At 40.4% G+C, this 27,410-nt stretch overlaps 1 protein-coding gene across 1 annotated transcript in view; it reads right to left on the reverse strand.

Moving 5' to 3' along the window:
- zeb1b (zinc finger E-box binding homeobox 1b) overlaps window positions 1-27,410 on the reverse strand; it is a 217,183-nt gene that overhangs the window by 35,243 nt on the left and 154,530 nt on the right. Inside the window, 1 exon segment of the mRNA XM_034172362.1 lies at window positions 575-736. Coding sequence (XP_034028253.1) covers window positions 575-736 — 162 coding nt within the window.

Raw genomic sequence — 27,410 nt, forward strand, 5'->3', positions numbered from 1 at the left:
ATTTATTGTTTTGGATTTACTGTGTCAAAAACTGGAGGGATGGATTTATTCAATTGTTAACTGTATTCATTCATTACATTTTACAGAGTATATATTGAGGCTTTTCCAAAGCCTGGGAATATTTTAATTTATTTAATACTCATAATCCAACTTTATTTTACTTCCCATTTCAGTTTTTTCCATTATCTTAAAAGGTTTGAATTGTCTACTTTAGGTTTTACAGTGCACACAAACATCAGGATACATAAAATATATTTTTGTTCTGAGCTGTTTTTCCAGAAGAAATAAAATAATTTTGTGAGTGTAACTTTGCATGCTCATATGCCTTTGTAAGAATGGATACATTGTGAGTACATCCACAGTATGCCGTTACTCAGCAGTGGAGGAACAAAGGAAGGAACTTCTGGCCGACACCTCGTCCACACACAGACGCCTCTGGATTTGTACACAGGAACTGATGCACTGACCTGAGATTTACAATGATTTGTTCTATTGGACATCAACAGCACTCACTGTGATGCTCACGTCAAAAATACATCATTTCATAATCACTGGTTTCAGTACTGTTCTGTACCATTATCATCATGGACATTGGCCTCAGGCGTGCCCTGGCGTTGTGGTTCATCCTCTGGGGCTTCAGGGAAGATGACGGCTGTGTCTCCTTGCTGAAGCATCTCCTCCATCAGGGCGTCTGTACTGACATCATCGTCACCGTCCGAAACACAATCCTCCCTCACTGAGATGGGAAAGACACAAACACCACAGAAATGTCTCATTGATTATCTGTTTTTCGAAAGCATGTTTCTGTATTGATCTGTGATGGATCTTTGGAACTTCAACCACTCTATATGAAATGTGATACTCACTCCAGAAATGTTATGTGGACCTCACTGTCCCAATTATTGATCATGATGTGCATGGAGTGTGCAGAAAAACCTGCTCACAGCAGCATCAAAAGCCTACAGATTACAGTTTCAGCATCAAGCTCATTGAGGTCAGTGACTAAAACTCATTTCAGTGTTAGCAAATGCACTGGTTGAGACTGATAACATGACTTATAACTCATCAGCAGTGTCCCACACTGGGAAAGACCCGAGATTCCATGGATTTGATGTAAGCACAGGTACATCTACCTGCTGGGCATTTTGACCTGACACACCTCCAATGGCAAGTCTTTCGCTTTCATACCATGGGTACTGAGCATACACACAGCGCATGATCACACCCAAGTCATGATCACACCTAGAGAACAGCCAGATGCACCCGACTTAAGTGGCTTCACTCAGTCAAACCTGACATCATCAGGCACCTGCAAAGGTGTAACATTAATACAACCCCAATTCCAATGAAGTTTGGACGTTGTGTAAAATGTACTTAAAAACAGAATACAATGATTTGCAAATCCTCTTCAATCTATATGCAATTGAATAAAGCACAAAGACAAGATATTTAATGTTCAAACTGTTAAACTTTATTGTTTTTGTGCAAATATTCTGCACGTGTTACAACAGCGTGGCTTCATAGCAAAAGAGTGCAGGTACTAGACTGGCCTGCCTGCAGTCCAGACCTGTCACCACTGAAAACGTAGCACATTATGAAGCGCAAAATTTGACAACGGAGAAACCAGACTGTTGAACAACTGAAGTTGTACATCAAGCAAGAATGGGAAAGAATTCCACCTACAAAGCTTCAACAATTAGTGTCCTCAGTTCCCAAATACTTATTGAGTGTTGTTAGAAGGAAGGGTGATGTAACACAGTGGTAAACATACCACTGTCCCAGCTTTTTTGAAACGTGTTGCAGGCATCCATTTCAAAATGAGCAAATATTTGCACAAAAACAATAAAGTTTATCAGTTTGAACATTAAATATCTTGTCTTTGTGGCGTATTCAACTGAATATAGGTTGAAGAGGATTCGCAAATCATTGTATCCTGTTTTTAATTTACATTTTACAAAACGTCCCAACTTCATTGGAACTGGGGTTGTATTAAAGCATTAATATTAACTGACCACTCGGTCTGTACGGGGAAATATCAGACCGACATATTGTCCGTGCAAAAAACACGGATGTCTGATATCCCCGTACAGGCCAAGCAAGTGAGGTTAATAATTTGTTTATTATATAGTTGTTATATATATAAACTCACTAACTTACAGTATTGCCCTAATATGAAAGCTGCTGACGGTTCATAGTCAGAACTGTACACTTCACCTCCATGAAGAACTTGCTAACAGATGGCCTGGTCGTTAGCTGCTAAACTTTCAATCTGTGTGTTTTTTCAGATGCTGTTTAGATATTTATAGAGTACGTTCATGGCCGACTTCATTTTTCTAATCGTATTTTTAGCTTCCTGGTCTGTAATGAAAATACACATTGTGGACCGATTGTCATGGTAACTGGTCCGGATATGGGAAAATATCCGACCAGTAATCACTCAATCAGACAGCGCATAGCATTGCAGCCATATAATAAAACAGTGTATTATAGCCACTGAATGCAAATGTAAATTAACTAGTAGGAGAAGGGATTAAAACAAACAAATAAACAAACAAACAAAACCCCCCCCCAATCAAATAAAAATTTATCAAGGAAGCATTCTCTCTGTCATCATGTTCCGTTTTAGGCTCCATGTCCATATAGCATTTTTATTTTCTTGGCAGAAAAGGTCTCAGTGGGCGCTGAGAAATGTGTGAGGCCCAATGCCTCATCTCAGTGCTTTCTTAAAAATAAAAAGTGTTTCTCATGAGATTTGGTTTTATGACAATAACAAACAGCTAAGGAACAGTGTAATGTACAGCAATAAAAAGCACTCATCAGCAGGATGTCAGATTGACATTCAACATATTGACTGCCAATCTGCTGTCACTGATTTTTATTCATTTCTTGTCTGTTTTTTTTTTTTTTTTGTGACGCAGCCCCAACTCACAAAGTGCTGGGATGATACGGAAAAGAGTAATTAAAATAAATAAATAAATTTATTTATTTATTTTAAAACCATAGTGATCCTGAAATTTATTTTTACTTCTGTTTCACTGTAGACCATATGAGTACAGGATATTTAATGTTTTGTGTGGTCCTCTTCTTTTGTTAATATACATCCATTTCCTCAGATTTGAACTATGGACTTCTAATCACACCAAACTTATATTGGTGAATAAACGTAATAATCTATCTGACGGTTGATAATCACAACTTGACTTTTGGGTTTTGCAAATGGCTTTTTTTAACATATGAAAAAAATGGCATATTTTACAAAAGCACATTTATATGTAAACCAAAACACGTCACATTAACATGTTTGTTTTTACATAGAATGAATGAGTCAACCAATCAGTGTTAGCGGGAGGCTCATTTTACCCATAATCCCTTTGGCATCTGTGTGTGTTTGTTGCAAAACTTCAGAATTAGTGCATTATTTAAAATTAAAAGATATGTATTATGTTTTAACTTTGTACAAATGACAGAACTGTCATTAATGTAGTTATTCTATCTGGATTAATTTGATTTATAAATCAAAACCATCAGTCAAAACTGCTTTATTTTCCAAGACCTCTGCCTCATGGTGGGACTGCTGTATGCTGTTAAAGAATAATGACTTTTTTTGTTTGTTTGTTTTTGTAGCAATCTGGTGGTCAGGCTCCTTTTGCTGTGGTAGAGTTGTTCTTAATGCTTCTCAACTGTTTCAATGCTGCAAAATACATAGTAGATAAGAGCTTCCAGCAGTGGGCCGGGCGCACAAAGACAGAAGTGGTGAGTCATTGTTTGGGTTTGTGATTGTGGTGTTAAAACTCAGTTGTGAAAGTGATTGATTAGCTGTAGCTTCCGATAAATTGGGTGGTTTATCGGTTTAGTTTCATAAAAGATAACTTTTCAGTTAGCTGATTAACCTTTTGGTTAGCTGTGCCCACCGCTGCCACTGTTTCATGTCTGATATGATACAGACACCGGAACCTTCACATCTGCTGAGACACATGCCAATCCCATATCTTGTTCCCTGTCTTAACACAAACTCATCTGTTGAATCAAAGACATTTGTCTGGATATACTTTACTAACCTAGCCATCTAATAACAACTCAAACGGTGCAATAGAAGGCTCGGGTAGGACTGCATTATGTTGTTGTTATTTCTGATATCCAATTCAGAAATTTTGGCAAATATTGTTCGGATACCAACCCAAAATATTTGATTTGAATACCCTACTAGTAACCAGACAGTGCTTTATAGGAAATGTAACCTGAAGTTGTATTTTACGTTACAGAAATACTTCTCTCTTCCTGTCTCTGCCCTCCTTCCTGAAGTGGATACCTGAACTGAGGACAATGATGATTACAGTGAGCATTATCTGTTTATGCTGTGTGCCTGTGTTTGTCATTACAGAGAATAACTGCACCTAAAAGCAGAGTTGGGCTGTTGAGAATACTGTAGGATGGATTTTAGTGCACCCCTGTTAAGTGAAGATTTGAGAATTGAGGCTTGTGAATTGTGTGCTGACAGATGGGGCCATCTGTGTTCTCCTCAGAGATGGGAACAGGTGTACTTCATGACTCACCGACGTACACTGAATACCAGGACTCTTACACACGGCCTCTGGCTTCCTGTGGTGCACCTTAGCACAACCGTGAAACAGTATGAGCAAATGTGCACGTATTTGTTGCTATGGCTATTGAAGGCCGCTCCACGACCACTCATGCCCTATTAAAAAATCCACAAGAGGAAAGACCTGTTGGTGAGCATGTGTTTAGGTGAGGCAGGAGCCAACAGCAGGTGCTGAGAAAGTCCAATTTTCAAATTCTCATCAAACAGCGGAGAGTTAGAACACATCCGGGATTCGTAACACCCACATATCACAAAGTTTTCTTCCAAGAACTCAACAGCAACAGGAACACCCATGTCTAGCCATGTTGATCTACAATCTCACACTCACTCATCTTCAACCGCTTACTCCAATTAAGGATCATGGGGGCACTGGAGCCTATCCCAGCAGTCATAGGGCATGAGGTAGGGTACACCCTGGACAGGATGTCAATCTGTTGCAGGGTCTAGTCTACCATCTGTCTCATTTCATCTTTCACATTCTACATCTCAAGCAGCTCTGTTAGTTGTTGATCAGCAAAATTTACTTTAAACCAAGCCTCAACATCCAGTGCTGAAAAATTCATATGGAACTATGAAATGTTGCAGTTCCTTAAATGGCTAACTGAAGCTGCTCCAAAAGCAAGCCACTCCCCATAGAAGCCTATGTTAAAATGTTCAACTGTGCAGCTCTCTCTCTCTCTCTCTCTCCCCCTGTGTGTATATATATATATATATATATATATATATATATACACTCAACAAAAATATAAACGCAACACTTTTGGTTTTGCTCCCATTTTGTATGAGATGAACTCAAAGATCTAAAACTTTTTCCACATACACAATATCACCATTTCCCTCAAATATTGTTCACAAACCAGTCTAAATCTGTGATAGTGAGCACTTCTCCTTTGCTGAGATAATCCATCCCACCTCACAGGTGTGCCATATCAAGATGCTGATTAGACACCATGATTAGTGCACAGGTGTGCCTTAGACTGCCCACAATAAAAGGCCACTCTGAAAGGTGCAGTTTTATCACACAGCACAATGCCACAGATGTCGCAAGATTTGAGGGAGCGTGCAATTGGCATGCTGACAGCAGGAATGTCAACCAGAGCTGTTGCTCGTGTATTGAATGTTCATTTCTCTACCATAAGCCGTCTCCAAAGGTGTTTCAGAGAATTTGGCAGTACATCCAACCAGCCTCACAACCGCAGACCACGTGTAACCACACCAGCCCAGGATCTCCACATCCAGCATGTTCACCTCCAAGATCGTCTGAGACCAGCCACTCGGACAGCTGCTGAAACAATCGGTTTGCATAACCAAAGAATTTCTGCACAAACTGTCAGAAACCGTCTCAGGGAAGCTCATCTACATGCTCGTCGTCCTCATCGGGGTCTCGACCTGACTCCAGTTCGTCGTCGTAACCGACTTGAGTGGGCAAATGCTCACATTCGCTGGCGTTTGGCACGTTGGAGAGGTGTTCTCTTCACGGATGAATCCCGGTTCACACTATCCAGGGCAGATGGCAGACAGCGTGTGTGGCGTCGTGTGGGTGAGCGGTTTTCTGATGTCAGTGTTGTGGATCGAGTGGCCCATGGTGACGGTGGGGTTATGGTGTGGGCAGGCGTCTGTTATGGATGAAGAACACAGGTGCATTTTATTGATGGCATTTTGAATGCACAGAGATACCGTGACGAGATCCTGAGGCCCATTGTTGTGCCATACATCCAAGAACATCACCTCATGTTGCAGCAGGATAATGCACGGCCCCATGTTGCAAGGATCTGTACACAATTCTTGGAAGCTGAAAATGTCCCAGTTCTTGCATGGCCAGCATACTCACCGGACATGCCACCCATTGAGCATGTTTGGGATGCTCTGGAACGGCGTATATGACCGCGTGTACCAGTTCCTGCCAATATCCAGCAACTTCGCACAGCCATTGAAGAGGAGTGGACCAACATTCCACAGGCCACAATTGACAACCTGATCAACTCTATGCGAAGGAGATGTGTTGCACTGCATGAGGCAAATGGTGGTCACACCAGATACTGACTGGTATCCGCCCCAATAAAACAAAACTGCACCTTTCAGAGTGGCCTTTTATTGTGGGCAGTCTAAGGCACACCTGTGCACTAATCATGGTGTCTAATCAGCATCTTGATATGGCACACCTGTGAGGTGGGATGGATTATCTCAGCAAAGGAGAAGTGCTCACTATCACAGATTTAGACTGGTTTGTGAACAATATTTGAGGGAAATGGTGATATTGTGTATGTGGAAAAAGTTTTAGATCTTTGAGTTCATCTCATACAAAATGGGAGCAAAACCAAAAGTGTTGCGTTTATATTTTTGTTGAGTGTATATATATATATACATATACATACATACACAGTATACTATCTGGCTTTTTCAAGGGTCCGGTGAACAACCCCAACAATCCCCATCATGTATTCGCGACAGGAAAAAGAGACGTACTCAGTCTGAGTCATAATCACAATATAAAAAAAAGCAGAAGAACGAGTGATAGACATCACCCTGCTGGGAGAAGCTTTTTCCAGCGACTGTTCAGAGTGAGCCATAAACTTGGTCAAAGAGAGAGGCAGCAGCTTGTGTGATTGAGCAGAAACAATCCAAAATTCTTCACTTTTGCATATATACACACACCCACTTTGAGCAACAGAGCTTCTGTAAATTTGTCTGAGGTGAGTGAGTAATCTGAAAATAAAAGGTAATTAATTATTATTTAGTAATTACTCTGTCCTGATTGCAACATTAAAAGCAATCACATAGTCAATGAAGACGTAATTAAATGTTGAAGTTGCTGAATTAAAAAATGATTTCATCTTGAGGTTTGTCACATTGAGAAATCCTAATTAACAGACACATTCAATCATTATTACATCATTTCCTGTTGTGTTTATAATAAATATTTATATTTATTTACAGTGTCTTTTTTCCTGGTTGAAATGCAACCTACCAGACTTAAAAATGTGCACATTACTTTTCATGCTATTTTATTTGTCTAAAAATAAATGTGCAAGGTTCATTATCATGTTAATCAAGAAATAATCTGATCTGAAACAACAACAGACAAGTTATGGCTTTAATTTACAGATGAACAAAGATTTCTAAAGAATCTTATTTTTTACTTAAAACTTTTACAAGTTTTCTAATGTAAGAAACATTTTTTTTTACTTCAAAATGTACAGTAATCAGAAATTATTCTTGAGGTAAAAAAAAAAAAAAAAAAAATCAGGATTTTCTTCAGTAAACTGCTGTGTATAAATTAACAGTTCTGTGACACATTCTGCACTCTGTTGTCTTCCGTAATTCTTCTCTTTGGGTGACAGCTGTGCATCATACACACAAACATGCCTCTAAAGCCCCTGGCACACCTTGATGATTTAGCCTGTGTATGCTGGCCATATTAAAAACGCTGGCACACACTGGCGTACGTCTAATAATTTAATGCAGCTGTCGCACCTTATTGATTAACCAGTGTATACAGACAGCCCCGTTTCCACCCAGTGGTTCGGGTTGGTATTGCACCATTGGTGTGGGTCAGAAACACAGTAATTTAACATTATTTTATTTTTTTTTTTAATTTTCATTTTTATCTTGGTGGACCATGTTCATTATGTACAGAATGCTGATGAGTCGACTGGCTGTGATAAACGCTGTGCTGTGACTCTTTAAACTTTTAAAGCGCTGTCATTGTCTTCTGATCAGACCTGATCCGGTCATCACAGACCTGAATAATGAAAAGCTGTGATGATTTATACTGTTAAAGCGCCAGTCGACTGCAACCAGGTGTGATCAGACCTGAATGAAGTGCTGTGTGTGATCTGTCTGTGTGGTGAGCACCGACAGCGCATTAATCAGGCGCAACCACACCTGATCGATCAGGTCATCTGATGATCACACCACAGCGACAACGCTTTACAGAGTTACAGCGCATTAATCAGGTGTGATCACCCTGATCAATCGATCAGGTCGTCTGATGATCACATCACAGCATCAATCACTTTAATTCATGGGAAGTTGGTGGAGTTGGTGGAAGAGTATAAATACCTGGGCACCATCTTTGATAGCCTGCTGAAATTCTCCTCCAATACAGAGGAGATTCTCAAGAAGTGCCATCAGCGGCAGTATCTCCTAATGGCCCAGTCACAGGGCACATAACGAAGGGCAACAAAGCCCTAACGAAACAAGAAATCTGGACTTTCGTTGACTTTCATTGGCTTTGTTTAATCTTCGGGCAGCTTCATTCCTGCAGCTGGTGCTTTGTCAGGATTTTTTAACTATTGAAAAATTTGAATGGTGATGAAACGAAAACCTCAATTCATCCGTGCTTCATTTTGCTGTTCTTGACATTTTTAATTTTTTTTTAGTTTTTGTAACGTTATTGTTTAGTTTGACTTCATTCAACCAGCTGAATGTTTTTGTGAGCACTGCTACTGCCGCTGCATTCATATACCGTCGGAAATTACAGGGCAAACTCAGCGTGCTTGCTTGGATTTTTTTTTTATCTGGATGGGGAGTCAGCGTCAATGGGCTCAGACACCTTATATAGGCCAGAATTAATCTTTTGTGTGGATACAATTAATTATTTTGTCACAAGCAACTGCTGAATTTGAAACAACAAAAAAGTTGTGTAATTTCTGACGGTACTTGAATGCAGTGGTAGCAAGAGCAGCAGCTCCTGCGTGTGCTTATTATTTTTTATTAAATATAACAATATGAGTGTAGGAATGACAAGCCAGCCCTTCTGTACATGTGACAACAGGTAGATAATTCAAATGATTATTTAAAGAGCTGTTTTGGAAGGCAGAATTCATGTTGTGGATCAACTGCAGCTGGTTGAAATAACCGCACGTGAGTCAATGCACGTTCATACGGACTGATTAATTTACTGCTCTGATATATTCAATCATCTTTACACTGATATTTATTCCGTTTTGACAGTGTTCTGCTAAAAATCTATCTATCTATCTATCTATCTATATCTATCTATCTATATCTATATCTATATCTATATATATCTATATCTATATATGTATATATATAGCTTAGTAACGTAATACAGTGATACAGCAGTGACAACAGCGCACCAGAGTTTTTTTTTTTTAACTGGAGCAAGACAGAGCGCGCAGCATGTCAACAGACACTGAGGGTTCTGATGATGGACATGATCCCTCTTTTGTTCTGGACGAGGAACCAGAGCAGGTGGACCCACCGACTTGCACACAGATCTCCACAGCTTTGCAGTTTCTCCAGGACTCAGGCGCTATGAGCGTCGTCCCAGCGCCTGAGTCCTGGAATGCAGAGATGCAGACACACACTGCTCCAGCAGCGGCTCCAGGTGCGTTTTGTTTAAAGCATCGAGCTTGTTAGCTTCGGTTTTGTTTAGTTCCTCTTTCGTCCCTTTTGCACTCTTGATTTGCAGGCTATTTGGTGATAAAGCTCTTTTGTCCACCTTTTCTCAAGGAATTGTGACTTTTTTTTACTTTTTCCCGTTTGTTCAGGAATCGTCATGTGCCGTGTGACTGAGCCATAAGGAAACTCAATTCCTTTGGAGTCAGTAAAAACATCTTGTTAACTTTTTACTTTTCTTTTATAGAAAGCATTGTTACATTCTCTGTGACCTGTTAGTTTCATTCCATTAGCCTTCACAATATGAATCGTTTAGAGAGTATAGCCAGATTCTGCTCCAAAACTATTGGACTTTCCATTAGATCTCTTTTGACCATCTATGAGCAGCAGGCACTTAGGCTGGTTAAAAACTTTATGCAGGATCCATCACATGCTCGTCACACTGCATTTGAGTGGCTCACCTCAGGGTGCCGACTTCGGTGCCTTGGGTGCAAGACACAGAGGAGAAGAGTGACATTTGTACCCAGGGCTGTTCACCTCTTCAACTCCTCTTAATCCTTCCCCTTTTTCCCTGGCAGGAGTGAATTTTGTTTGCAAACCCCTAATAATTTGCTTATGATATAGCTATTTCACTTCTGAAGCACTTATCATTTTTTGTATTGATATTTATTTATTGTAGTATTATTTTATTTTTATTTATTAATTAATTTTTTATGTTGCTGGTTGTTGTTTGTAATATTGCTGCTCTGGGCATCTGAATTGCTCCTTGGGGACAAATAAAGTTTTTGAATTTAAATTTGAATTCGAACAGTGATGGCGCTTTAAAATTTTAAATCATCACAGCACTTCTGTGTGATCAGAGTGTGACACTGGCATGAGAAACACACCTGGAGCAGAAAAACCACTGAGGGACCTGCTTCCAACCACAAATAAAAGTATTTTCAGATGTTATTTTCAAAAATCAGGAGCTTTATGTGGATTGGGTCTGTGATGGTGAATTGGACTGAAATGAACAGGTCAGATACTCAGTGTGTGAATGAAACAGTCTGTCTGCATGAGGACTGCATGTTTCAGCCAGTCAATGCCCAGCGTTAAATGGACGGATTTAGACTTCTGAGTAAATTACAAGAAACGTGGGCCAACAATCACATAACTTACCAACAACTTATGTCCCGCATGTGCAGGACGTATGAGTCACACTCTGGCATGCGTTGAAAATTTTCAGCATGCCCAAAATTTTTTGAGGACGTACATCAGCCAGCTTCAACGTTGTGCTCTTAACTTAGAAAAACTTACACTTAACTTATTGGACTTATGCCAGTGTTTTTTAATACAATTGGCTAAATTGTCAAGGTGTGACAGGGCCTTAACGTGTGAAGTGCAGTGCCAGCTGAGGCATCTGTGTGTCTGTGTGTTGCATAGACACCAGAGCTTGCTGTGTGGTTAACTGTACTAACAGACAATCTAAGAACTCTGCCCTCCCAACCTGGTCTCACGGCAAGTCGTGATTCAGCAGCACCAAATATACATTAATCTATTGGTTCGTGATATTGTGACGAAAAGCGCCTCATTTTTGGCATGGCAGCACAAATTCATTCTAATTCATTCTGTGATGGTTGCATGAAATTAAAATTGAGGCGGGGGGGGGGGGGTAGTTGGGGTGGTTATGGTTAGGGTTGGGGGTAGGAGTAGGGTTAGGAATAGTGAGTTAAAAAAAAACCCGTCAGGAAAATTTGACTCATTTCGTCATGGGAGCACGAAAAAACAAAAAACATGAGACTGAGCTGGCCCTCCAATATTTCTGTTCAGTGCAATTTTATTACAATGTAATTTGTATACTAACACCATTAGCAGTAATAAGCAGATATCAAGCTTGGTGAGGTTATAGCCACTGCTGCTCCATGATTACTGAGGCAATATGCTCATCATAATTTTTAATATCCACACCTAAGATACCCATTATGAAAGCCACCAATCGGCAAAGAAAATCCATTTATAAAAAACCTGAACCACGATTAGTTGTTAACTTGTTTTTGACTCTGAGATGGGGGAGTGTTCTGTATTAATTCATCCTGCACCAAATCACACCACTCTTGCCTCTACTCCACTTCTTTACCCATTTATGTGCTGTCCCAGGAGTTAGGCGGAGTCAGACACTGTCAAGATTCCAACATTTGGATCCGCCCCATTTGAGCTTCAGGGACGTAACGGATGGTTTGTAATATACGTATATAGAGTCTATGTGTGCAACAGAAGACTCAGATTGGCTCACATTTAGTGTTTTCTGAAACACAATACCACACCCCTACTTTAAAGCAAACTGCTGATGTGACTTTTCCCTCCCTTGCTCAAAGGCAACATCCATACACACAAACACGCCTCGAGGTTCCAAACAATTTAAGCATGTGTGTGAAGTCTGGTCCCAGCTGAGGGCTCTGGGCTCCAAAGGCATAACAAGCTGTTGTGCGTGCCTGTGTTTCTGTCTCTGTGTGTTAGAAAGCTTCGCAGCCATGCTGAGGCGCCGGCGTTACCGCGCTGCTTCCCTGACATGAAACGCCACACTGGACATTCATATGCTGATGCAGGCTTGTGAATGCACCGCAGCACAAGTGGAAAAAATTCATTTTAAATAGCAGAACACAGACACTATGAGGTTATAACAGGACATTTTGCAAACTACATCTTTTTTACTTCAGCCTTTCAGGCAGGAAATCAAAGCTGTGAGTTGTTGATATTTTCCAGACACTTTTGTTGAGAGATGCTATTCAGGCCTATGTTTTCCAACTGATAACGCATCGTACTGTAAAATTCCTGTAACTAAATTTGTGTCACACAGCTCATAAAATAAAACCAGACAAATCTGCGGTCGTTCAACATCTGCAGGAAACTCCTGTGGATGTTCTACCAGTCTGTGGTAGCCAGCATCCTCTTTTACACTGTGGTGTGCTGGTGGGGGGCCAACACATCCAAGAAGGACACATGCAGGCTGGACAAACTGATCAGGTGGGCTGGCTCCGTGGTTGGCATCAAGCTGGACTCTGTGAACGATGCCAGTCACCCTCTGCACACCGTCATCAGCAACCAGAGGAGGCTGCTCCTTCCCAAGTGCAGGACCAACAGACAGAAAAACTCCTTTGTCCCTCAGTCCATCATACTGTGCAACTTCTCTCTCAGGGGGAGGAGGAATAACAGGAAGACAGAGGACAGGAAGGTGAGGAACAGAAGAAGCCAGTAAACCAGTCGCGAGTAGTATTTCTGGTATATATATTTGTGTATTTATATTTATATTTGCAAATTGTTTTTTACTTTTACTTTTGATGCTCTGTGTGCTTCTTACCCTGTGTGCTGCTATACAATGCTGCTGGAACTTCAATTACTAACACTAAGATAAATTGATCTCATACCGTCAGGTCCATAAGAAACTGGACAGTGATCTAATTTTTGTAATTTTGTGTCTTTATGCCGTCACAGTCAAGATGTTTGTAATGTGTGGACTTTCAGTTTTAATTCAAGGCATTTAGCAAGAATATCAAATGAACCATTTAGGAATTACAGTCATTCTTATACCAACTCCCCCATTTTTAGAAGCCACAAGGAATTGGACAAACTAAATATGAGGATTATTGTTCATGCAAATCATCACTTTTACAGACAGTTTTCTTTTGATGGGTGAGTGGATGAACATTTCCAAGTCACTGACTATGTCTTGGACTCCATCTATATCAATAATTTAGAAATACAAACAGTATGGTACTGTATGGTAAATCTGTCTGGACTATAGGCAGTTCTCAAACACTGATAGATCGTGCAAGAAGAAGGCTAATGAGGGAAGCCACCAGGACACTCAGACAACTGTGAAGGAGATACAAGCTTCTGTGGCTAACAGAACGGTGCAAAGTGCAACTTTTGTCTGTTGTATCACAGAGAAGGATTTTCTTAAAAAGCCATTGTGAAATATCAGCTGCACTTTCTTAGAAGGCAAACGCGACATTCGAGCCTAGATCTGATCTATTTTGATGGATTAAAATTCTTCTCCACTCCATCCATCATGAAGTTCCACAGAGAGCTGAGATGTTTTCCAGTTGCTCGTGTGAAGATGATGGTAGATGTTCTGCTGTTCCGATCCACACCCAGTAAGACGCACAAAGTGTTTCAGCGTGCAGGATGAAAGGCTCACACGTGCTGTTTGTCTCCTCTGGACAGTGTTGTGAGCTCTCTGGGGACCTTTCTTTTCATCTGGAAAGGGTGGCTCACTTTTAACACAACATCATGACATAAGCCACGCAGGAATGTAGGTGACCCTGTGTGTCAGCTGAGTCGCATCTGCAAAAATGATCTGAATGGATTTCAGTGGAATGTCATATATAACCACTGCACGTCAGGTCAACAATGAACAACACTGAAATACAACACTGTGCACACAGCGGTGTCGTGCACCAGAGCTGCAGCATGAGCTGGAACAACGCAGAGTTGTAGTTACATTCTTCACTTTTGTTTTAGTTGCCTTTGATTCGTTATGATATCACAGCCTTTAACTTGCACATCATTCTGTGTGATGTCATCACGTCCTTCCAGATCACACCTTGTCTACCTAAAGAGGTCCTCAGCCTGCTGTTAGAGGACAGCAACAGCTCGGCACTGCTCCTCCGCTATATAATCATTTAGGAGGGAATGAGTAATGACAGTGAGCAGGGGACCCGTGATAGCATATAATCACCACCAATGACTTAGAACAAGAGAAGACGTGAGCGAGAATGAGAGCCTAAAAAAAGAGAAAAGCAGGTAACACAGCTGAGAGGGCAAAAAGCTGAAAAACCTCCTTCTGGTTTTGGAACGCAGCAGTCTCAGGAGGAGGGGAGCTGAAGCTATAATTTGAAGAGAACTAGGCTGCACTGAGGATAAAATTAGTGGGTGGTGGTCACATTTCAAGGCTGCACCGGAGACATCCCTGTTCTTAAGAGCACAACCACCCCCGGGAGGGACGGAGGACGACAGAGATGTGCACGTTCAGAGACTGTGGCCTTCCTCACATTTCAACTCCTGAGGGTGACAGGCTTTTTTTTAATTTGTTGCATGAAATCAGGTGAGAAATGGCCTTTTAATGTTTTGAAGTAATGAAAAACAAATGTGCTTTTTAGCTCTAACTGTGGAAGCACACTGGCTTTAATTTAACCAAATCCAACAACACCTTTATTCCTCCAAATTTCTGTTTATTTTTCTGGGAAATACAAAAGGGAAGTTGTGTGAGTGTATGCAACCAAAATCACACAACTGAGGCTGAGTGACATGAAACTGACTCATCTCATTGGAGAGGAATTTGTAAAACCCCTCCCCTAAATGAAGCGTGACAGGTTGCATGTGTTTGCCTTCAGAGCTGTGGACATAACTGCAGATATTTCATTGTATAAAAGAACATGTAAGTTGAGTATCTACTTCATTTCCACATAAGGTTACGTAAGAATAATAGTTAGAAGACAGATTTAGTTCAGTTTTTCTTCATTATTTGAGGTTTTCAGTGGATTATTGATTTAATTATGCCCTCATGACTGCCTCCAGAAAATGCTGGAACTACTTGACTATTCTACAAAATTAAAGGTTAACTGGGGAAACTGTGACTGTATTTAAAGCCAAACCTGAAGAACCAGTCCCAAAAAATAATCAAAAACCTGAGCCAAGTTATCAGGATCAGTACTTCTTTTGAAGCTACTAAGTGTGCACACAGAGATGTACATGCAGCATGAGGTCAGCCGTGCAACCCTTGAGTACAGGTTGAAACACCAACATCCTCCAACACCTGGGGGGTGAGGAGGGGGCCTTGACGTCAGCCCTTCCTGTGGAGGTGGACTGCCTCTGATGTCACTTCCACAGTTAGAGGTAAGGAGGAGTTCACATCGGGCCCTCTTATGTCCACCAGTGTCATAAAGCTGTCCAGTGGCTCTCTGGTTGAAAATGTCTTTTGTGAAGTTGAAGGTGTCTATCTCATGGCATTGTCTTTGGTGTTTCCTGCCTTAGTTGAAAACCCACCATGTGCTGTACTGTTTCCTCACACTTGGTGTTTCACAATGAGACAAAGCCGGGCACTTCACTTGGTACAGATGTCAGCAAGACATTTCTTAATTTAGCCAACTCCATGTCAGCCGAGGTCAAAACGACACAATGACATCAATTAAATGATATTAGTAAAGAAACTATAGTAATAAAACTTAATAAAAGCTTCAGAGCATGTTTACTTTTACATGTTAAAGATTTTTTTTTTGTAATCCTTAAAACAGGCTCTGTCCCACGTTTAGGTGACATATGCTATTTATTAAGACAATATTAATATGCAGTTATGTGTAAGGTTCTTGCGCCTCATTAATATGCACATTTGGCAATAGCACCTGTGGTGTGATGAAGGTGCAAAGTGGAGCAATGTTGTTCTGCAGTACAAAAAACAAAAACAAAACCATGATGTCTGTCTGTCTCTCTCTCTTTCTCTCAGACTCACATGGCTGTTGCAGCATTACTACAGACATGTGACACAATCTTTGCACTTCAACATTATATGCTGTAACCTACACAGCAAAAATGAATGGAACAACAGCCATCAAATAAAATTAGAGCAAACACTCAGAAAAATACAAAACTTCATCTTACTGCGAAACTGCTTCTGCTCAGGGAGCTTTGGTGGCTGCTGTGTGGTGGTTCTCTCTGACAGGTTGGCACAGATGTCACCATATATGTCTGTTATTATATTCATAATATGACTCCAGATTACATGGCTTTTTTTACCTACTGTAATTACATTTGCACCTGATATTAACTGAAATCTGACTCAGGTGTAATCACACTGTCCAACTCACATCACACCCCCTCTGGTTCATGCAGGTCCCAGCAGCAGCAACAACAAGTAGCCATCCATGATGTTATGTTGTTTTGTCGAAACCAGAACACTGAAGACAACAGCAAAGAAGAATGGTGAAAGATGTAGCTGCCTTTATTTCTGGTGTGGTCAGTGCCACGCTGTGCAGAGTGTGATCTGGATGCTAGAATGCTAGAATGCAGTAAAGGCTGGTGAGAGAACTTCACAAACCAAAGTATGTGCTGATGTTCTAATTTAAGATAAGAAAAGATAAGAAAAGCCTTTATTCATCCCTCAATGGGGAAATTTCAGATTTGTGAGACAATTGTGAGACAATTTGTGAAATACTGCAGGCAGCGGTATCCAGAAGAGACCCATATGCACTCAATGGTACAACACCAGTGCTCTGTATGCCTTCTACACTATGGATCTGATTGGATGATTTTATGTTACGCCTACAACACACCCATGGGTAATGTGGTAACTTATTCCAGTTCTAGTGCTCTGGTTCTGCATGGAGAGCTTGTGCTCTGTAAATAGTAGTATTGGGTTGGACATCCCCCAAAATCCATTTTGACCACTATCAAGGTAGAGACCCCAATCTGCAGCAATATAAATGCCCACTGCATGGCTACAGCGCTTTTGCATCTGAGGGATGCACACAAACCACTTTACAACCCCCACACACAACCACACCACACATACACAAGGATGTGGAATGAGACTAAGGCAACTGCTGATCTTTCACCTTCCTGAATCTACAGTGGTCACATGGCAGGTTCCTCATCCACATTTTCCTGTCTACTCAGAGGATTGAACCTACAACCCCCTGATCACAAGGGAGCTTCTCTAAAAGCTTAGAGACTGAAGACAATAAAAATAATCATATTCCACTCATCTCTATCCAAGACTGTGACCATGATCACCTCGATTTGAGTCTTCTCAGACTCCCCTGTCATTAGTATTGTCTTGCTCAGTTTTTCAAAAAATGATGACTGCTGCTTTGCACATAAGAATAAAATAATGGCTAAGATGGAAACACCACAAAGATTTTGGAACCGCCTCAAAAGAATCGAACATGGAAGAGTCACTAAAGGGATTTCTCGTAAATGTGTCTGAGCCGACCACAGCATGAAGGTACATGGCCAAAACAAACGGTTCCAAAGACATTCTACCTAGCCAAAAATGTGATTCCTATAACAACAGAGGAGAATGATGGTTTAAAAAAAATGGACAAAATACCTGATCCAGCTAATTTAAGAATGGTGACCAGGATTTTTAAGCAACCTTATTCAAAAGGCAAAGTCATATCAGCCATTATTTCAAAACATTCATACTTTGCAGAATTGCACAGATTTTTAATCTGTTTTAAAAGGTAGTTGCTATTTGCCTTTCAGCTGCTCCCATTTGTTCAAGGTCACCACAGCAGATCCCACACAGATCTGCATCAGGATTTGGCACAGGTTTTGTATGCCAGATGCCCTTGCTGACCCAACTCCAGTGTTACCTGGAGAACCACAGGCCCTAACGAACCAGATCCCACTCTGCTTAACTAAGATGTGATGGGATCAGTCTTACACACAGCAGACTGGCTGAAAACAGTTTCAAAAGGACTTTGTCTAAAATGGTCTCTTGCTCTTTTTTGTTTGTGCTTTGCTCCCTTTTAGGGTTGTATTTTTGAAAACACAGAAAACAGATTTGTTGTATAGTTCTACAATTTGTAAAAAAGCCTTAAACTACATCACAGAATTGTCATAAAATCATGGCTCATTATCCTACATGAAAAAATCCTTGTCATGTTTTTGCCATCTTGCCTACCACAAATTGATGAATGCTCGGAGACTATCACTGACCTATTTATAGAGCTTTACGGTTTGCAGAGGATAAAGTATAGCAACAACACAGACAAACACCATTATACTTGAGTTTGTCATCAGTCAACCTGCGTCATTCCTGCAATCATTTATCTATATACAAGGTCTGTGAGAAAAGTAACGGACCTTTTTATTTTTTTAAAAAAAATATATGGATTTGATTCATATGTTTTTACGTCAGCCAAGCTCGAACCTTCCTGCGCATGCGTGAGTTTTTCCACACCTGTCGGTTGCGTCATTCGCCTGTGGGCAGGCTTTGAGTGAGCACTGGTCCACCCCTCTCGTTGTTTCATTGCGAGGAAATGGCGGACGGTCCCGGCTCCACACAGCCATCCATTTAGAAATTATGTGGTGGTTTCTGCCTCTCGATGGCGGCTCGGAGCGTGCCGCGCCATGCACCATTGTGGGCCATCCTTAAAGCTGTAGTAACACTCATTCTCTGTGAAGCCCGTAAAATATTCACCGAAAGCCAGATAAATTTTTCGAATGGCTTCCAGCTGCCTGTCTCTAACAGTTTCTGAAAAAATTCTGATGGAAAAAAAGCCCAAATCATTCCGCCATTTCCTTGCAATGAAATGACGACGAGAGGGGTGGACCAGTGCTCACTCAAAGCCTGCCCACAGGCGAATGATGCAACCGACAGGTGTGGAAAAACTCACGCATGCGCAGGAAGGTTCAAGCTTGGCTGACGTAAAAACATATGAATCAAATCCATATAGTTTTTGAAAAAAATAAAAAGGTACGATACTTTTCTCACAGACCTCGTAAATCTTTCTTTGAGAAGTTTGTGTGTTTTTTCTATTCAATAAAGAGTTAACAAAATGTATCTGTATAATATTTAATTTAATTAACCCAGTCACATGGGATGTGCAGCCAGTACATTCTGAGTGCCAGTCCCAAGACTGGATAAATCAGTACGGTTGCATCAGAAAGGGCATCCAGCGTAAAACAAGCCCACATAACCATACAGAGTACAAATCAAATTTCCATAGGCCCGGGATAACAAGGACCGCCACCGGTGCCGTTGCCATACAAAGTGCTGGCAGAAATTGGGCTACTGCTGGGCGAAGAAGAAAAAGAGGAGCAGAACATATCCACAGACAGCAGGAGAAGAGGAAAACAAAATTTTGGCAGTATGACCGGTAAAGTGAGAGAGCTGGAGGATTTGATAGAGGGGAAAGGTAGACATATTGTGTGTGCAAGAGACCAAGTGGAAGGGAAACCATTTTAAAAGAAGAATATGTTAAGAGTGTGTTGGAGGTTAAGTGAGTGTCCGACAGGGTAATGAGTGGGAAATTTGAAATTAAAGGGGTGATGATAAATATCAGTGCATAGGACACAAAGGTTGTGAGAAGAAGGAGAAATAAGATTTCTGGAGTGAGTTAGATGAGGTGGTGGAGAGTGTGCCCAAGCATGAAAGAGTGGTGATAGGAGCGGACTTCACCGGGCATGCTGGCAAAGGGAAGAGAGGTGATGAGGAAGTAATGGGTAGATATGGTATCAAGGACAGGAATGTGGAAGGACAGATTGTAGTTGATATTGCAAAAAGGATGGAAATAGCTGTGCTAAATACCTACTTTAAGAAAGGGGAAGATCACAGCATGACATATAAGAGTGGAGGAAGGTGCACACAGGTGGACTACTTTATTTGTAGGAGATGCAAGCTAAAAGGTGGTGGGACGAGAGACTATAGCTAGACAGCATAGGATGATGGTTTGTAGGATAACTTTAGAGGTGAAGAAGAAGAGAGATCTCGAGAAAGGAACAGATGGTAGAAGACGAAAGAGGAAGATTGTGTGAAATTCAGTGAGCAGGTGAGACAGAAACTGGATGGAGGGGAAGCAGTTTTGGACAACTGGAAAAGTACTGCAGATGTGGTGAGGGAGACAGCTGGGGAGGTACTGGGTGAGGACAGTGGAAGGAAGACTAGGCGACTAGGTGGTGAAACAAAGATGTCCAGGAAAGCATAAGGAGAAAGAGGTTGGCGGAAAAAGAATTGGAATAGTCGGACAGATGAAGAAAGTAGATAGTACAAGGAGTTGAGGCGTAAGGTGAAAAGAGAAGTGGCAAAAGCTAAGGAAAAGGCATATAACAAGCTGTACAAGAGGTTGAATAGTAAGGATGGAGAAAGGACTTGTACCAATTGGCCAGACAAAGGGACAGAGCTGGAAAGATGTGCAGCAGGTTAGAGTGGTAAAAGATGGTAATGTGCTGACAAGTGAGGAGGGTGTGTTGAAAAGGTGGAGGTAATATTTTGAGAAGCTGATGAATGAAGAAAATGACAGAGAAAAGGCTGGATGATGTAGAGAGAGTAAATCAAGAAGTGCAAGAGATTAGCAAGGATGAAGTGAGGTGCCAAGAGAAGAGTTATGGTATTGTATGAGGAGGTTTGTGGCAGAGAGGTATGTGAGGGTAATGCAGGATATGTACAAGGATTGTGTAACAGTGATGAGGTGCACAGTAGGGATGACAGAATCATTCAATGTGGAGGTCTGATTACACCAAGGATCACCTCTGAATCCTTTCTTGTTCGCAATGGTGATGAACAGGTTGACTGACAAGATTAGACAGGAGTCTTCATGGACTATGATGTTTCCAGATGACACTGTGATCTATAGCGAGAGTAGAGAGCAGGTTGAGTCTAGCCTGGAAATGTTGAGATATGCTCTGGAGAGCAGGGGAATGAAAGTCAGTAGGAGCAAGACTGAGTACATGTGTGTGAATGGGAGGGAGCCCAGTGGAATAGTGCAGTTACAAGGAGTAGAGGTGGTGAAAGTAGATGAGTTTAAATACTTGGGCTCAACAGTCCAAAGTAATGGAAAGTGTGGTAGAGGTGAAGAAGAGAGTGCAGGCAGGGTGGAGTGGGTGGAGAAAGGTGGCAGGAGTAATTTGTGACAGAAGAATATCTGCCAGAGTGAAGGGGAAAGTTTACAAGACAGGAGGCAGTGCTAGAGGTGGCAGAGCTGAAGAAGTTGTGATTCTCTTTGGGAGTGACGAGAACGGACAGGATTAAGAATGAACATATCAAAGGGACAGCTCAGGTGGGACAGTTTGGAGCAGGGCCGCTGCTAAGGTTTTGGAGGCCCTAAGCATAACTGGTCAGGGAGGCCCCCCCACCCCCATACAAGAGAACCCCCCCGTAAAACACTTCATTATATTATGTTATCTAGTATCCGGTGTATTCCATAATGATAGGAAAACTACATGAAAACATTATATTAAATTATGGACACATAGAAAAATACCTAAATATTAAAATGCTCAATACTACACATCAAGCAAAACAGTGGTGGCATTGTGAAACCATACACAACCACAACAAATGCTCAAGTTTACCAGCAGGTGTCACCCTTTCCTTACCCTAAGGGGGAATGGAGCACTCTACAGTACCCCCACCAATTAAACTGCGTTTCTTTTCCAGCAATCGGCTGACTGCACGCAAGCATGCATGTCTATTTTAAGCAGTGGATACGTAATTTACATACATATGCCTTAAATAAAAGTTCTGAAATTATTCTCACTATTCTTGGTATATTTATCAGCCTGTCAAATTTATAGTTGCTGTCTGATCATGTTGTCAGGCAGAATAGATTTGGGCCTAAGTAGTACACTGACGGCTAACTAGGACTTTGTTGACTTATAAGGCACTCAAAATCTTCAAACTACACTGCCCAGCTATTTGCAAATGTGCCACATGCCTTGTAATATCCAGATTAATTTAGCGTTTAAAGCTACATCAAATCAGCAAAGCCAACAAAACCTAGCACCACTGAACATTGAATGAATGAATGAATGAATGAAAACTGTTTATTTCGAACATTTGATACAACAACAATTACAAGATAGATCAGTAAAGACAACAACAAAAAAGTTCCTACTGTGTACCCAACATGTCCGAAAAGGGGTAGGGTGAAGCATCAGCTTATTTATCCCTACCCCTTCTTCCCACAAGCAGTAATACCCTTTGCCACATATACACATAGATTCCTACACACCTAAACCGATATCAATATATATATATATACATATATATATACACATACACATACATATATACATACACACATCAACATACATACACATATACATACACATATATACACATATACATATATACACATATATATACACAAACATAAATATACACCTACACATACCTACTTACATACAAAATACTATATATTTACAAGCCGAAGCAAAAAACAAAAACACCCTAACCCTCATTACCCTTCCTCCTCCCTATACCCAGAAAAAAACATATTTTTGTACCGCTGTTTGAACTGGTTCATGCTTGGACATTGCTTGAGCCCCACTCCCAATCTGTTTCACATCCTCACCCCACAGACAGAAATACAGAAACCTTTTAATGTTGTTCGTGCCCACTGATGCTTTAAATTAAATTTCCCCCTCAGACTGTAATCCCCTGATCTGTTAAAAAACATATTTTTAATATTTGCTGGAAGTAAATTGTTTATTGCTTTATACACAATTTGTACTGTTTGAAAATGAACCAAGTCTGTGAATTTTAAGAATTTGGATTGTAAAAATAGTGGATTTGTATGATCTCTATAGCCAGTATTATGAATAATTCTTATAGCTCTTTTCTGCATTACTGATAGTGATTGTGTTGTACCTTTAGAAGTATTACCCCATACCTCTGCACAGTACTGTAAATATGGTAAAACCAGTGAGCAGTAAAGAATGCGGAGTGAGTTGTGGTCCAGAATATGTTTCGCTTTGTTTAGAACTGAAATGCTTCTTGACAGTTTACTTTGTATATGTTTTATATGAGTCTTCCAGTTTATCTTGTCATCTATTATCACCCCCAGAAACTTATTTTCATGTACCCTTTCAATATCTACCCCCTCGACTTGTAACTGAACCTGTATGTCTGTATTACAATAGCCAAATAACATGTATTTTGTTTTACTTAAGTTTAATGATAATTTGTTTCTGTCAAACCATATTTTCAATTTTCCCATTTCTATACTGATCCTCCTCAGTAACTCCTGCAAATCCCCCCCTGAACAAAAAATGCTTGTGTCATCTGCAAATAATACTAATTTTAATATTTTGGAAACATTGACAATATCATTTATATAAATTAGAAACAGTTTTGGACCCAATACTGACCCCTGTGGGACGCCACAAGCATTGTCCAAGCATGATGATGTATATTCCCCCAACTTCACAAACTGTTTTCTGTTACTTAAGTAGCTTCTCACCCAGTGCAACACCAACCCCCTAATCCCATACTGTTCAAGTTTATTGATTAATATGTCATGATTAATTGTATCAAAAGCCTTTTTAAGGTCTATAAATATTCCAACTGAATGTAATTTGTGGTCTATGGCGTTTGTAATCTCCTCAACTGATTCTATTAATGCAAGTGATGTTGAACTATGTGCTCTGAATCCATATTGACTATCAGTAAGTAATTTATGTTTATTTATGAATTTGTCTAATCTATTATTGAATAACTTTTCTAATAATTTGGAAAATTGTGGAAGCAAAGAAACAGGTCTATAATTTGTGAAGTGGTGTCTATCCCCAGTCTTATACAGCGGCACAACCTTAGCTATTTTCATTTGATTGGGAAATTTACCGGTTTGAAATGATAAGTTACAGATGTATGTTAATGGTTCTACAATCCATTCAATGACCTGTTTTACCACCACCATATCAATTTCATTTAAATCGGTAGATGTTTTATATTTACAATTATTCACAATGTCTATAATTTCATTTCCATCCACTGCTGTGAGGAACATTGAACAGGGATTTCTTTCTATGAGATTATTATCCCAATCCTCAGGTTGGGAATCGGGAATTTTTTCTGCCAAGCTTGGTCCAATATTTACAAAAAAATTATTAAAACCGTTGACTACCTCATCCTTATTTTCCTTCTTGACATTATTATCAATGAAATACTGAGGGTAACTCTGTTTTTTATTACCATTTTGATAATGCTATTAATATATCCCATATTCCTTTAATATTGTTTTTGTTATTATATAATATGTTACTATAATATTCCTTCCTACATACCCGTATAATATTAGTTAATCTATTTTTGTATTTCTTATATCTATTTTCTGCCTCTTTAGTCTTTAGTTTTATGAATTCTCTATACAGTGTATTTTTCTTATTACATGCATTTCGTAACCCTTTCGTCATCCATGGTTGAGCTTGGATTTTTTGTTTTCTGTAGTCTTGTTTAATTGGACAATTTTTATCATATAATGATGTAAATATTTGTAAAAAAGTTTCATATGCACTATCAACATCACTTTCACTGTATACCTTTTCCCAGTTTTGCTCTTGTAAATCCTTCTTTAGTGTGTTCATGTTTTCCTCTGTCCGCACTCGCCTGTATTTTATTTTCTCCTCTGGCTGATTCCGCCGATGGTTTCTATTATAAATGATGAAAACTGGTAGATGATCACTAATGTCATTGATTAATAATCCACTCACAGTGTTATTCTCAATATCATTGCTGAATATATTATCAATTAAGGTGGCACTATGGGATGTAATTCTGCTTGGCCTGGTGATTTTTGGATATAAACTCATACTGTACATTATACTGATAAATTCATCTGTTATTTTATGCTTATTTGGATTGAGCAGATCAATATTTAAGTCACCACAAATGAACACAGTTTTTTGATTAGTTTTTGAGAACATTTTTCCCATACAGTCAGTGAATGTTTCAATACTAGATCCTGGTGCTCTATATATACAGCTGACTAATACATTTTTGCTTTTTTCTTCACATATTTCAATAGTTATACATTCTAATAAGTTATCAATCACAGTTGTCATATTGTCTACTATTTTATAATCCATGTTCTTATCCACATACACAGCCACTCCTCCTCCACTCTTATTTTTTCTGTTTACACAATTAAATTCATATCCATCCAGTTCAAAATCCATTCATCCATGTTTCTGATATAGCAATTATGTTAAATATTTTTTTAAACTGACTTAAATATTCTTTAATGTTGTTAAAGTTTGCATATAGACTTCTGCTGTTGAAATGGATTATTGATAATTTGTTATCCGTTTTAATGATCCGATTAAACTGTTCATCTGTATAATAGCAACAACTGTCATTGATATTTGAGAAGAAATTATTGTCCGGGTCTATATCATGCTCCAAGTCCAGCACATTGTGGTCTGTGTATTTAAATGTTCTCAGTTCTACTTTTCCATGATCAGCAATCCTTTGAGTTATATCCTTCTTGTCTCCAGATGTAGATGAATAGGTTCCTCTGGTCTGTGTCATGGTGTTGTGATGTGTTTGTGTCCTCATACCTTATTGGTCATATTTGTCCAGATCCTCGCTTTAAGAAACACTATTGTTCATATTTGTCCAGCTCCTCGATGTTCCTTATTGCCATGACTTTTGCTTGTTCTGGTGATCCGTTCAGTTTGATGAATATTTTACAGTTTGAAGTCCATGTGTGCTGGATTTTTCCCTGTTTCTTCAAGAAGCGTGCTTTCCTGGCGATGTCGGCATTCCGTTTGGTGAGATGTTCATTGATGAATACGTTTGTCCCTTTCAGTTTTCTTCCTTGTTTTAACAGTGCTGTTTTGTGTTTTCTGTTGATGAATCTCATGATGACGGTTCGTTTATCACCGTCATTTCTCCGGGGCAGAGGGTGGCACGCTTCAATGTTATTTAAATCCATTTCTATACCTTTAGATAGGAGGAAATCAGCAACCTGTTTTTCCACAGAGCTGACCTCCTGTTCACTGGGATCCCCTCCGCTCTCATCTGTTACCGCCCGTGCGTAGGACCGTGGTTTGATGTGAAGACCGGTGATGATGACGTCGTTAATTCTGGTGTACTGCTCCAATTCAGCCACTCTATTTTCCAGCTGCACCAGATGCCAGTCTTTCTCGGCATTCTGGAGCCGTAATGCCTTCACCTCCTCCACCAGATCCATGATTGATTTCTGTTGCTGCTTCACAACAGAAATCTCCTCTGATAGAAAGTCCAGAGATTTTTTAATATCGTCACCTTCCTCCGCTGTCAGAACTTTCTTAGGCCCCGTGGTCGGCTTATGAGCAGCTTGTCGATCGCCGATGTTAACAGCCTGCGTTGTTTGTCACCGGGATGGATCTGCACTGCGCTGGTGCCGCGTGGCCTCGGTGTTTCCGCGCTGATGGATCCGCGGTGGCTGCACGAGGCCTCGGGGAAGCGGCACTCGTGATGCGCGGCTCTAATGACGCAGCGCGCGGCCTCAGTGAATTCACCATGTTGGGCGGGCCTCGGACGTTGTTGCTGTCCAGTCGCGGGGCTAAGTTGCCGGTTGAGGTGGTATTCCCACTGTCCGGGTTGGCAAACACCGGCGTGGCAGATGGCAACTACAAACACCACCTCTGAAAACTCAGGTACAAACTTTTTGCAGCTCGCTCTGACGACACGCAGCTCTGACTGCTATTTTCAGTGGGAATCGCCGTGAGCTGCGATCGCTTCCTGTTCATGTCGTCATTAAGTAATCAACATTAAGTAATCAAAACATGCATTTATTTCCTCTAGGCTGGAAATATTAAGTAATCAAAACAATTTAAACCTTTAACACGTACTTACCAGCAAGGGATGCACGGGCATCATCTTTTTGTTTCTTTTTCCTCCGTTTTTCAGCTCCAGACTCCTGCTGTCGATTCATTGTTTAATTGTGGCATAGTGGCAACTTGTCGTCTCGTGTCAGAATCGAAT

The sequence above is a fragment of the Thalassophryne amazonica genome, chromosome 1 (assembly GCF_902500255.1).
Source record: "Thalassophryne amazonica chromosome 1, fThaAma1.1, whole genome shotgun sequence".
NCBI lineage: Eukaryota > Metazoa > Chordata > Actinopteri > Batrachoidiformes > Batrachoididae > Thalassophryne > Thalassophryne amazonica.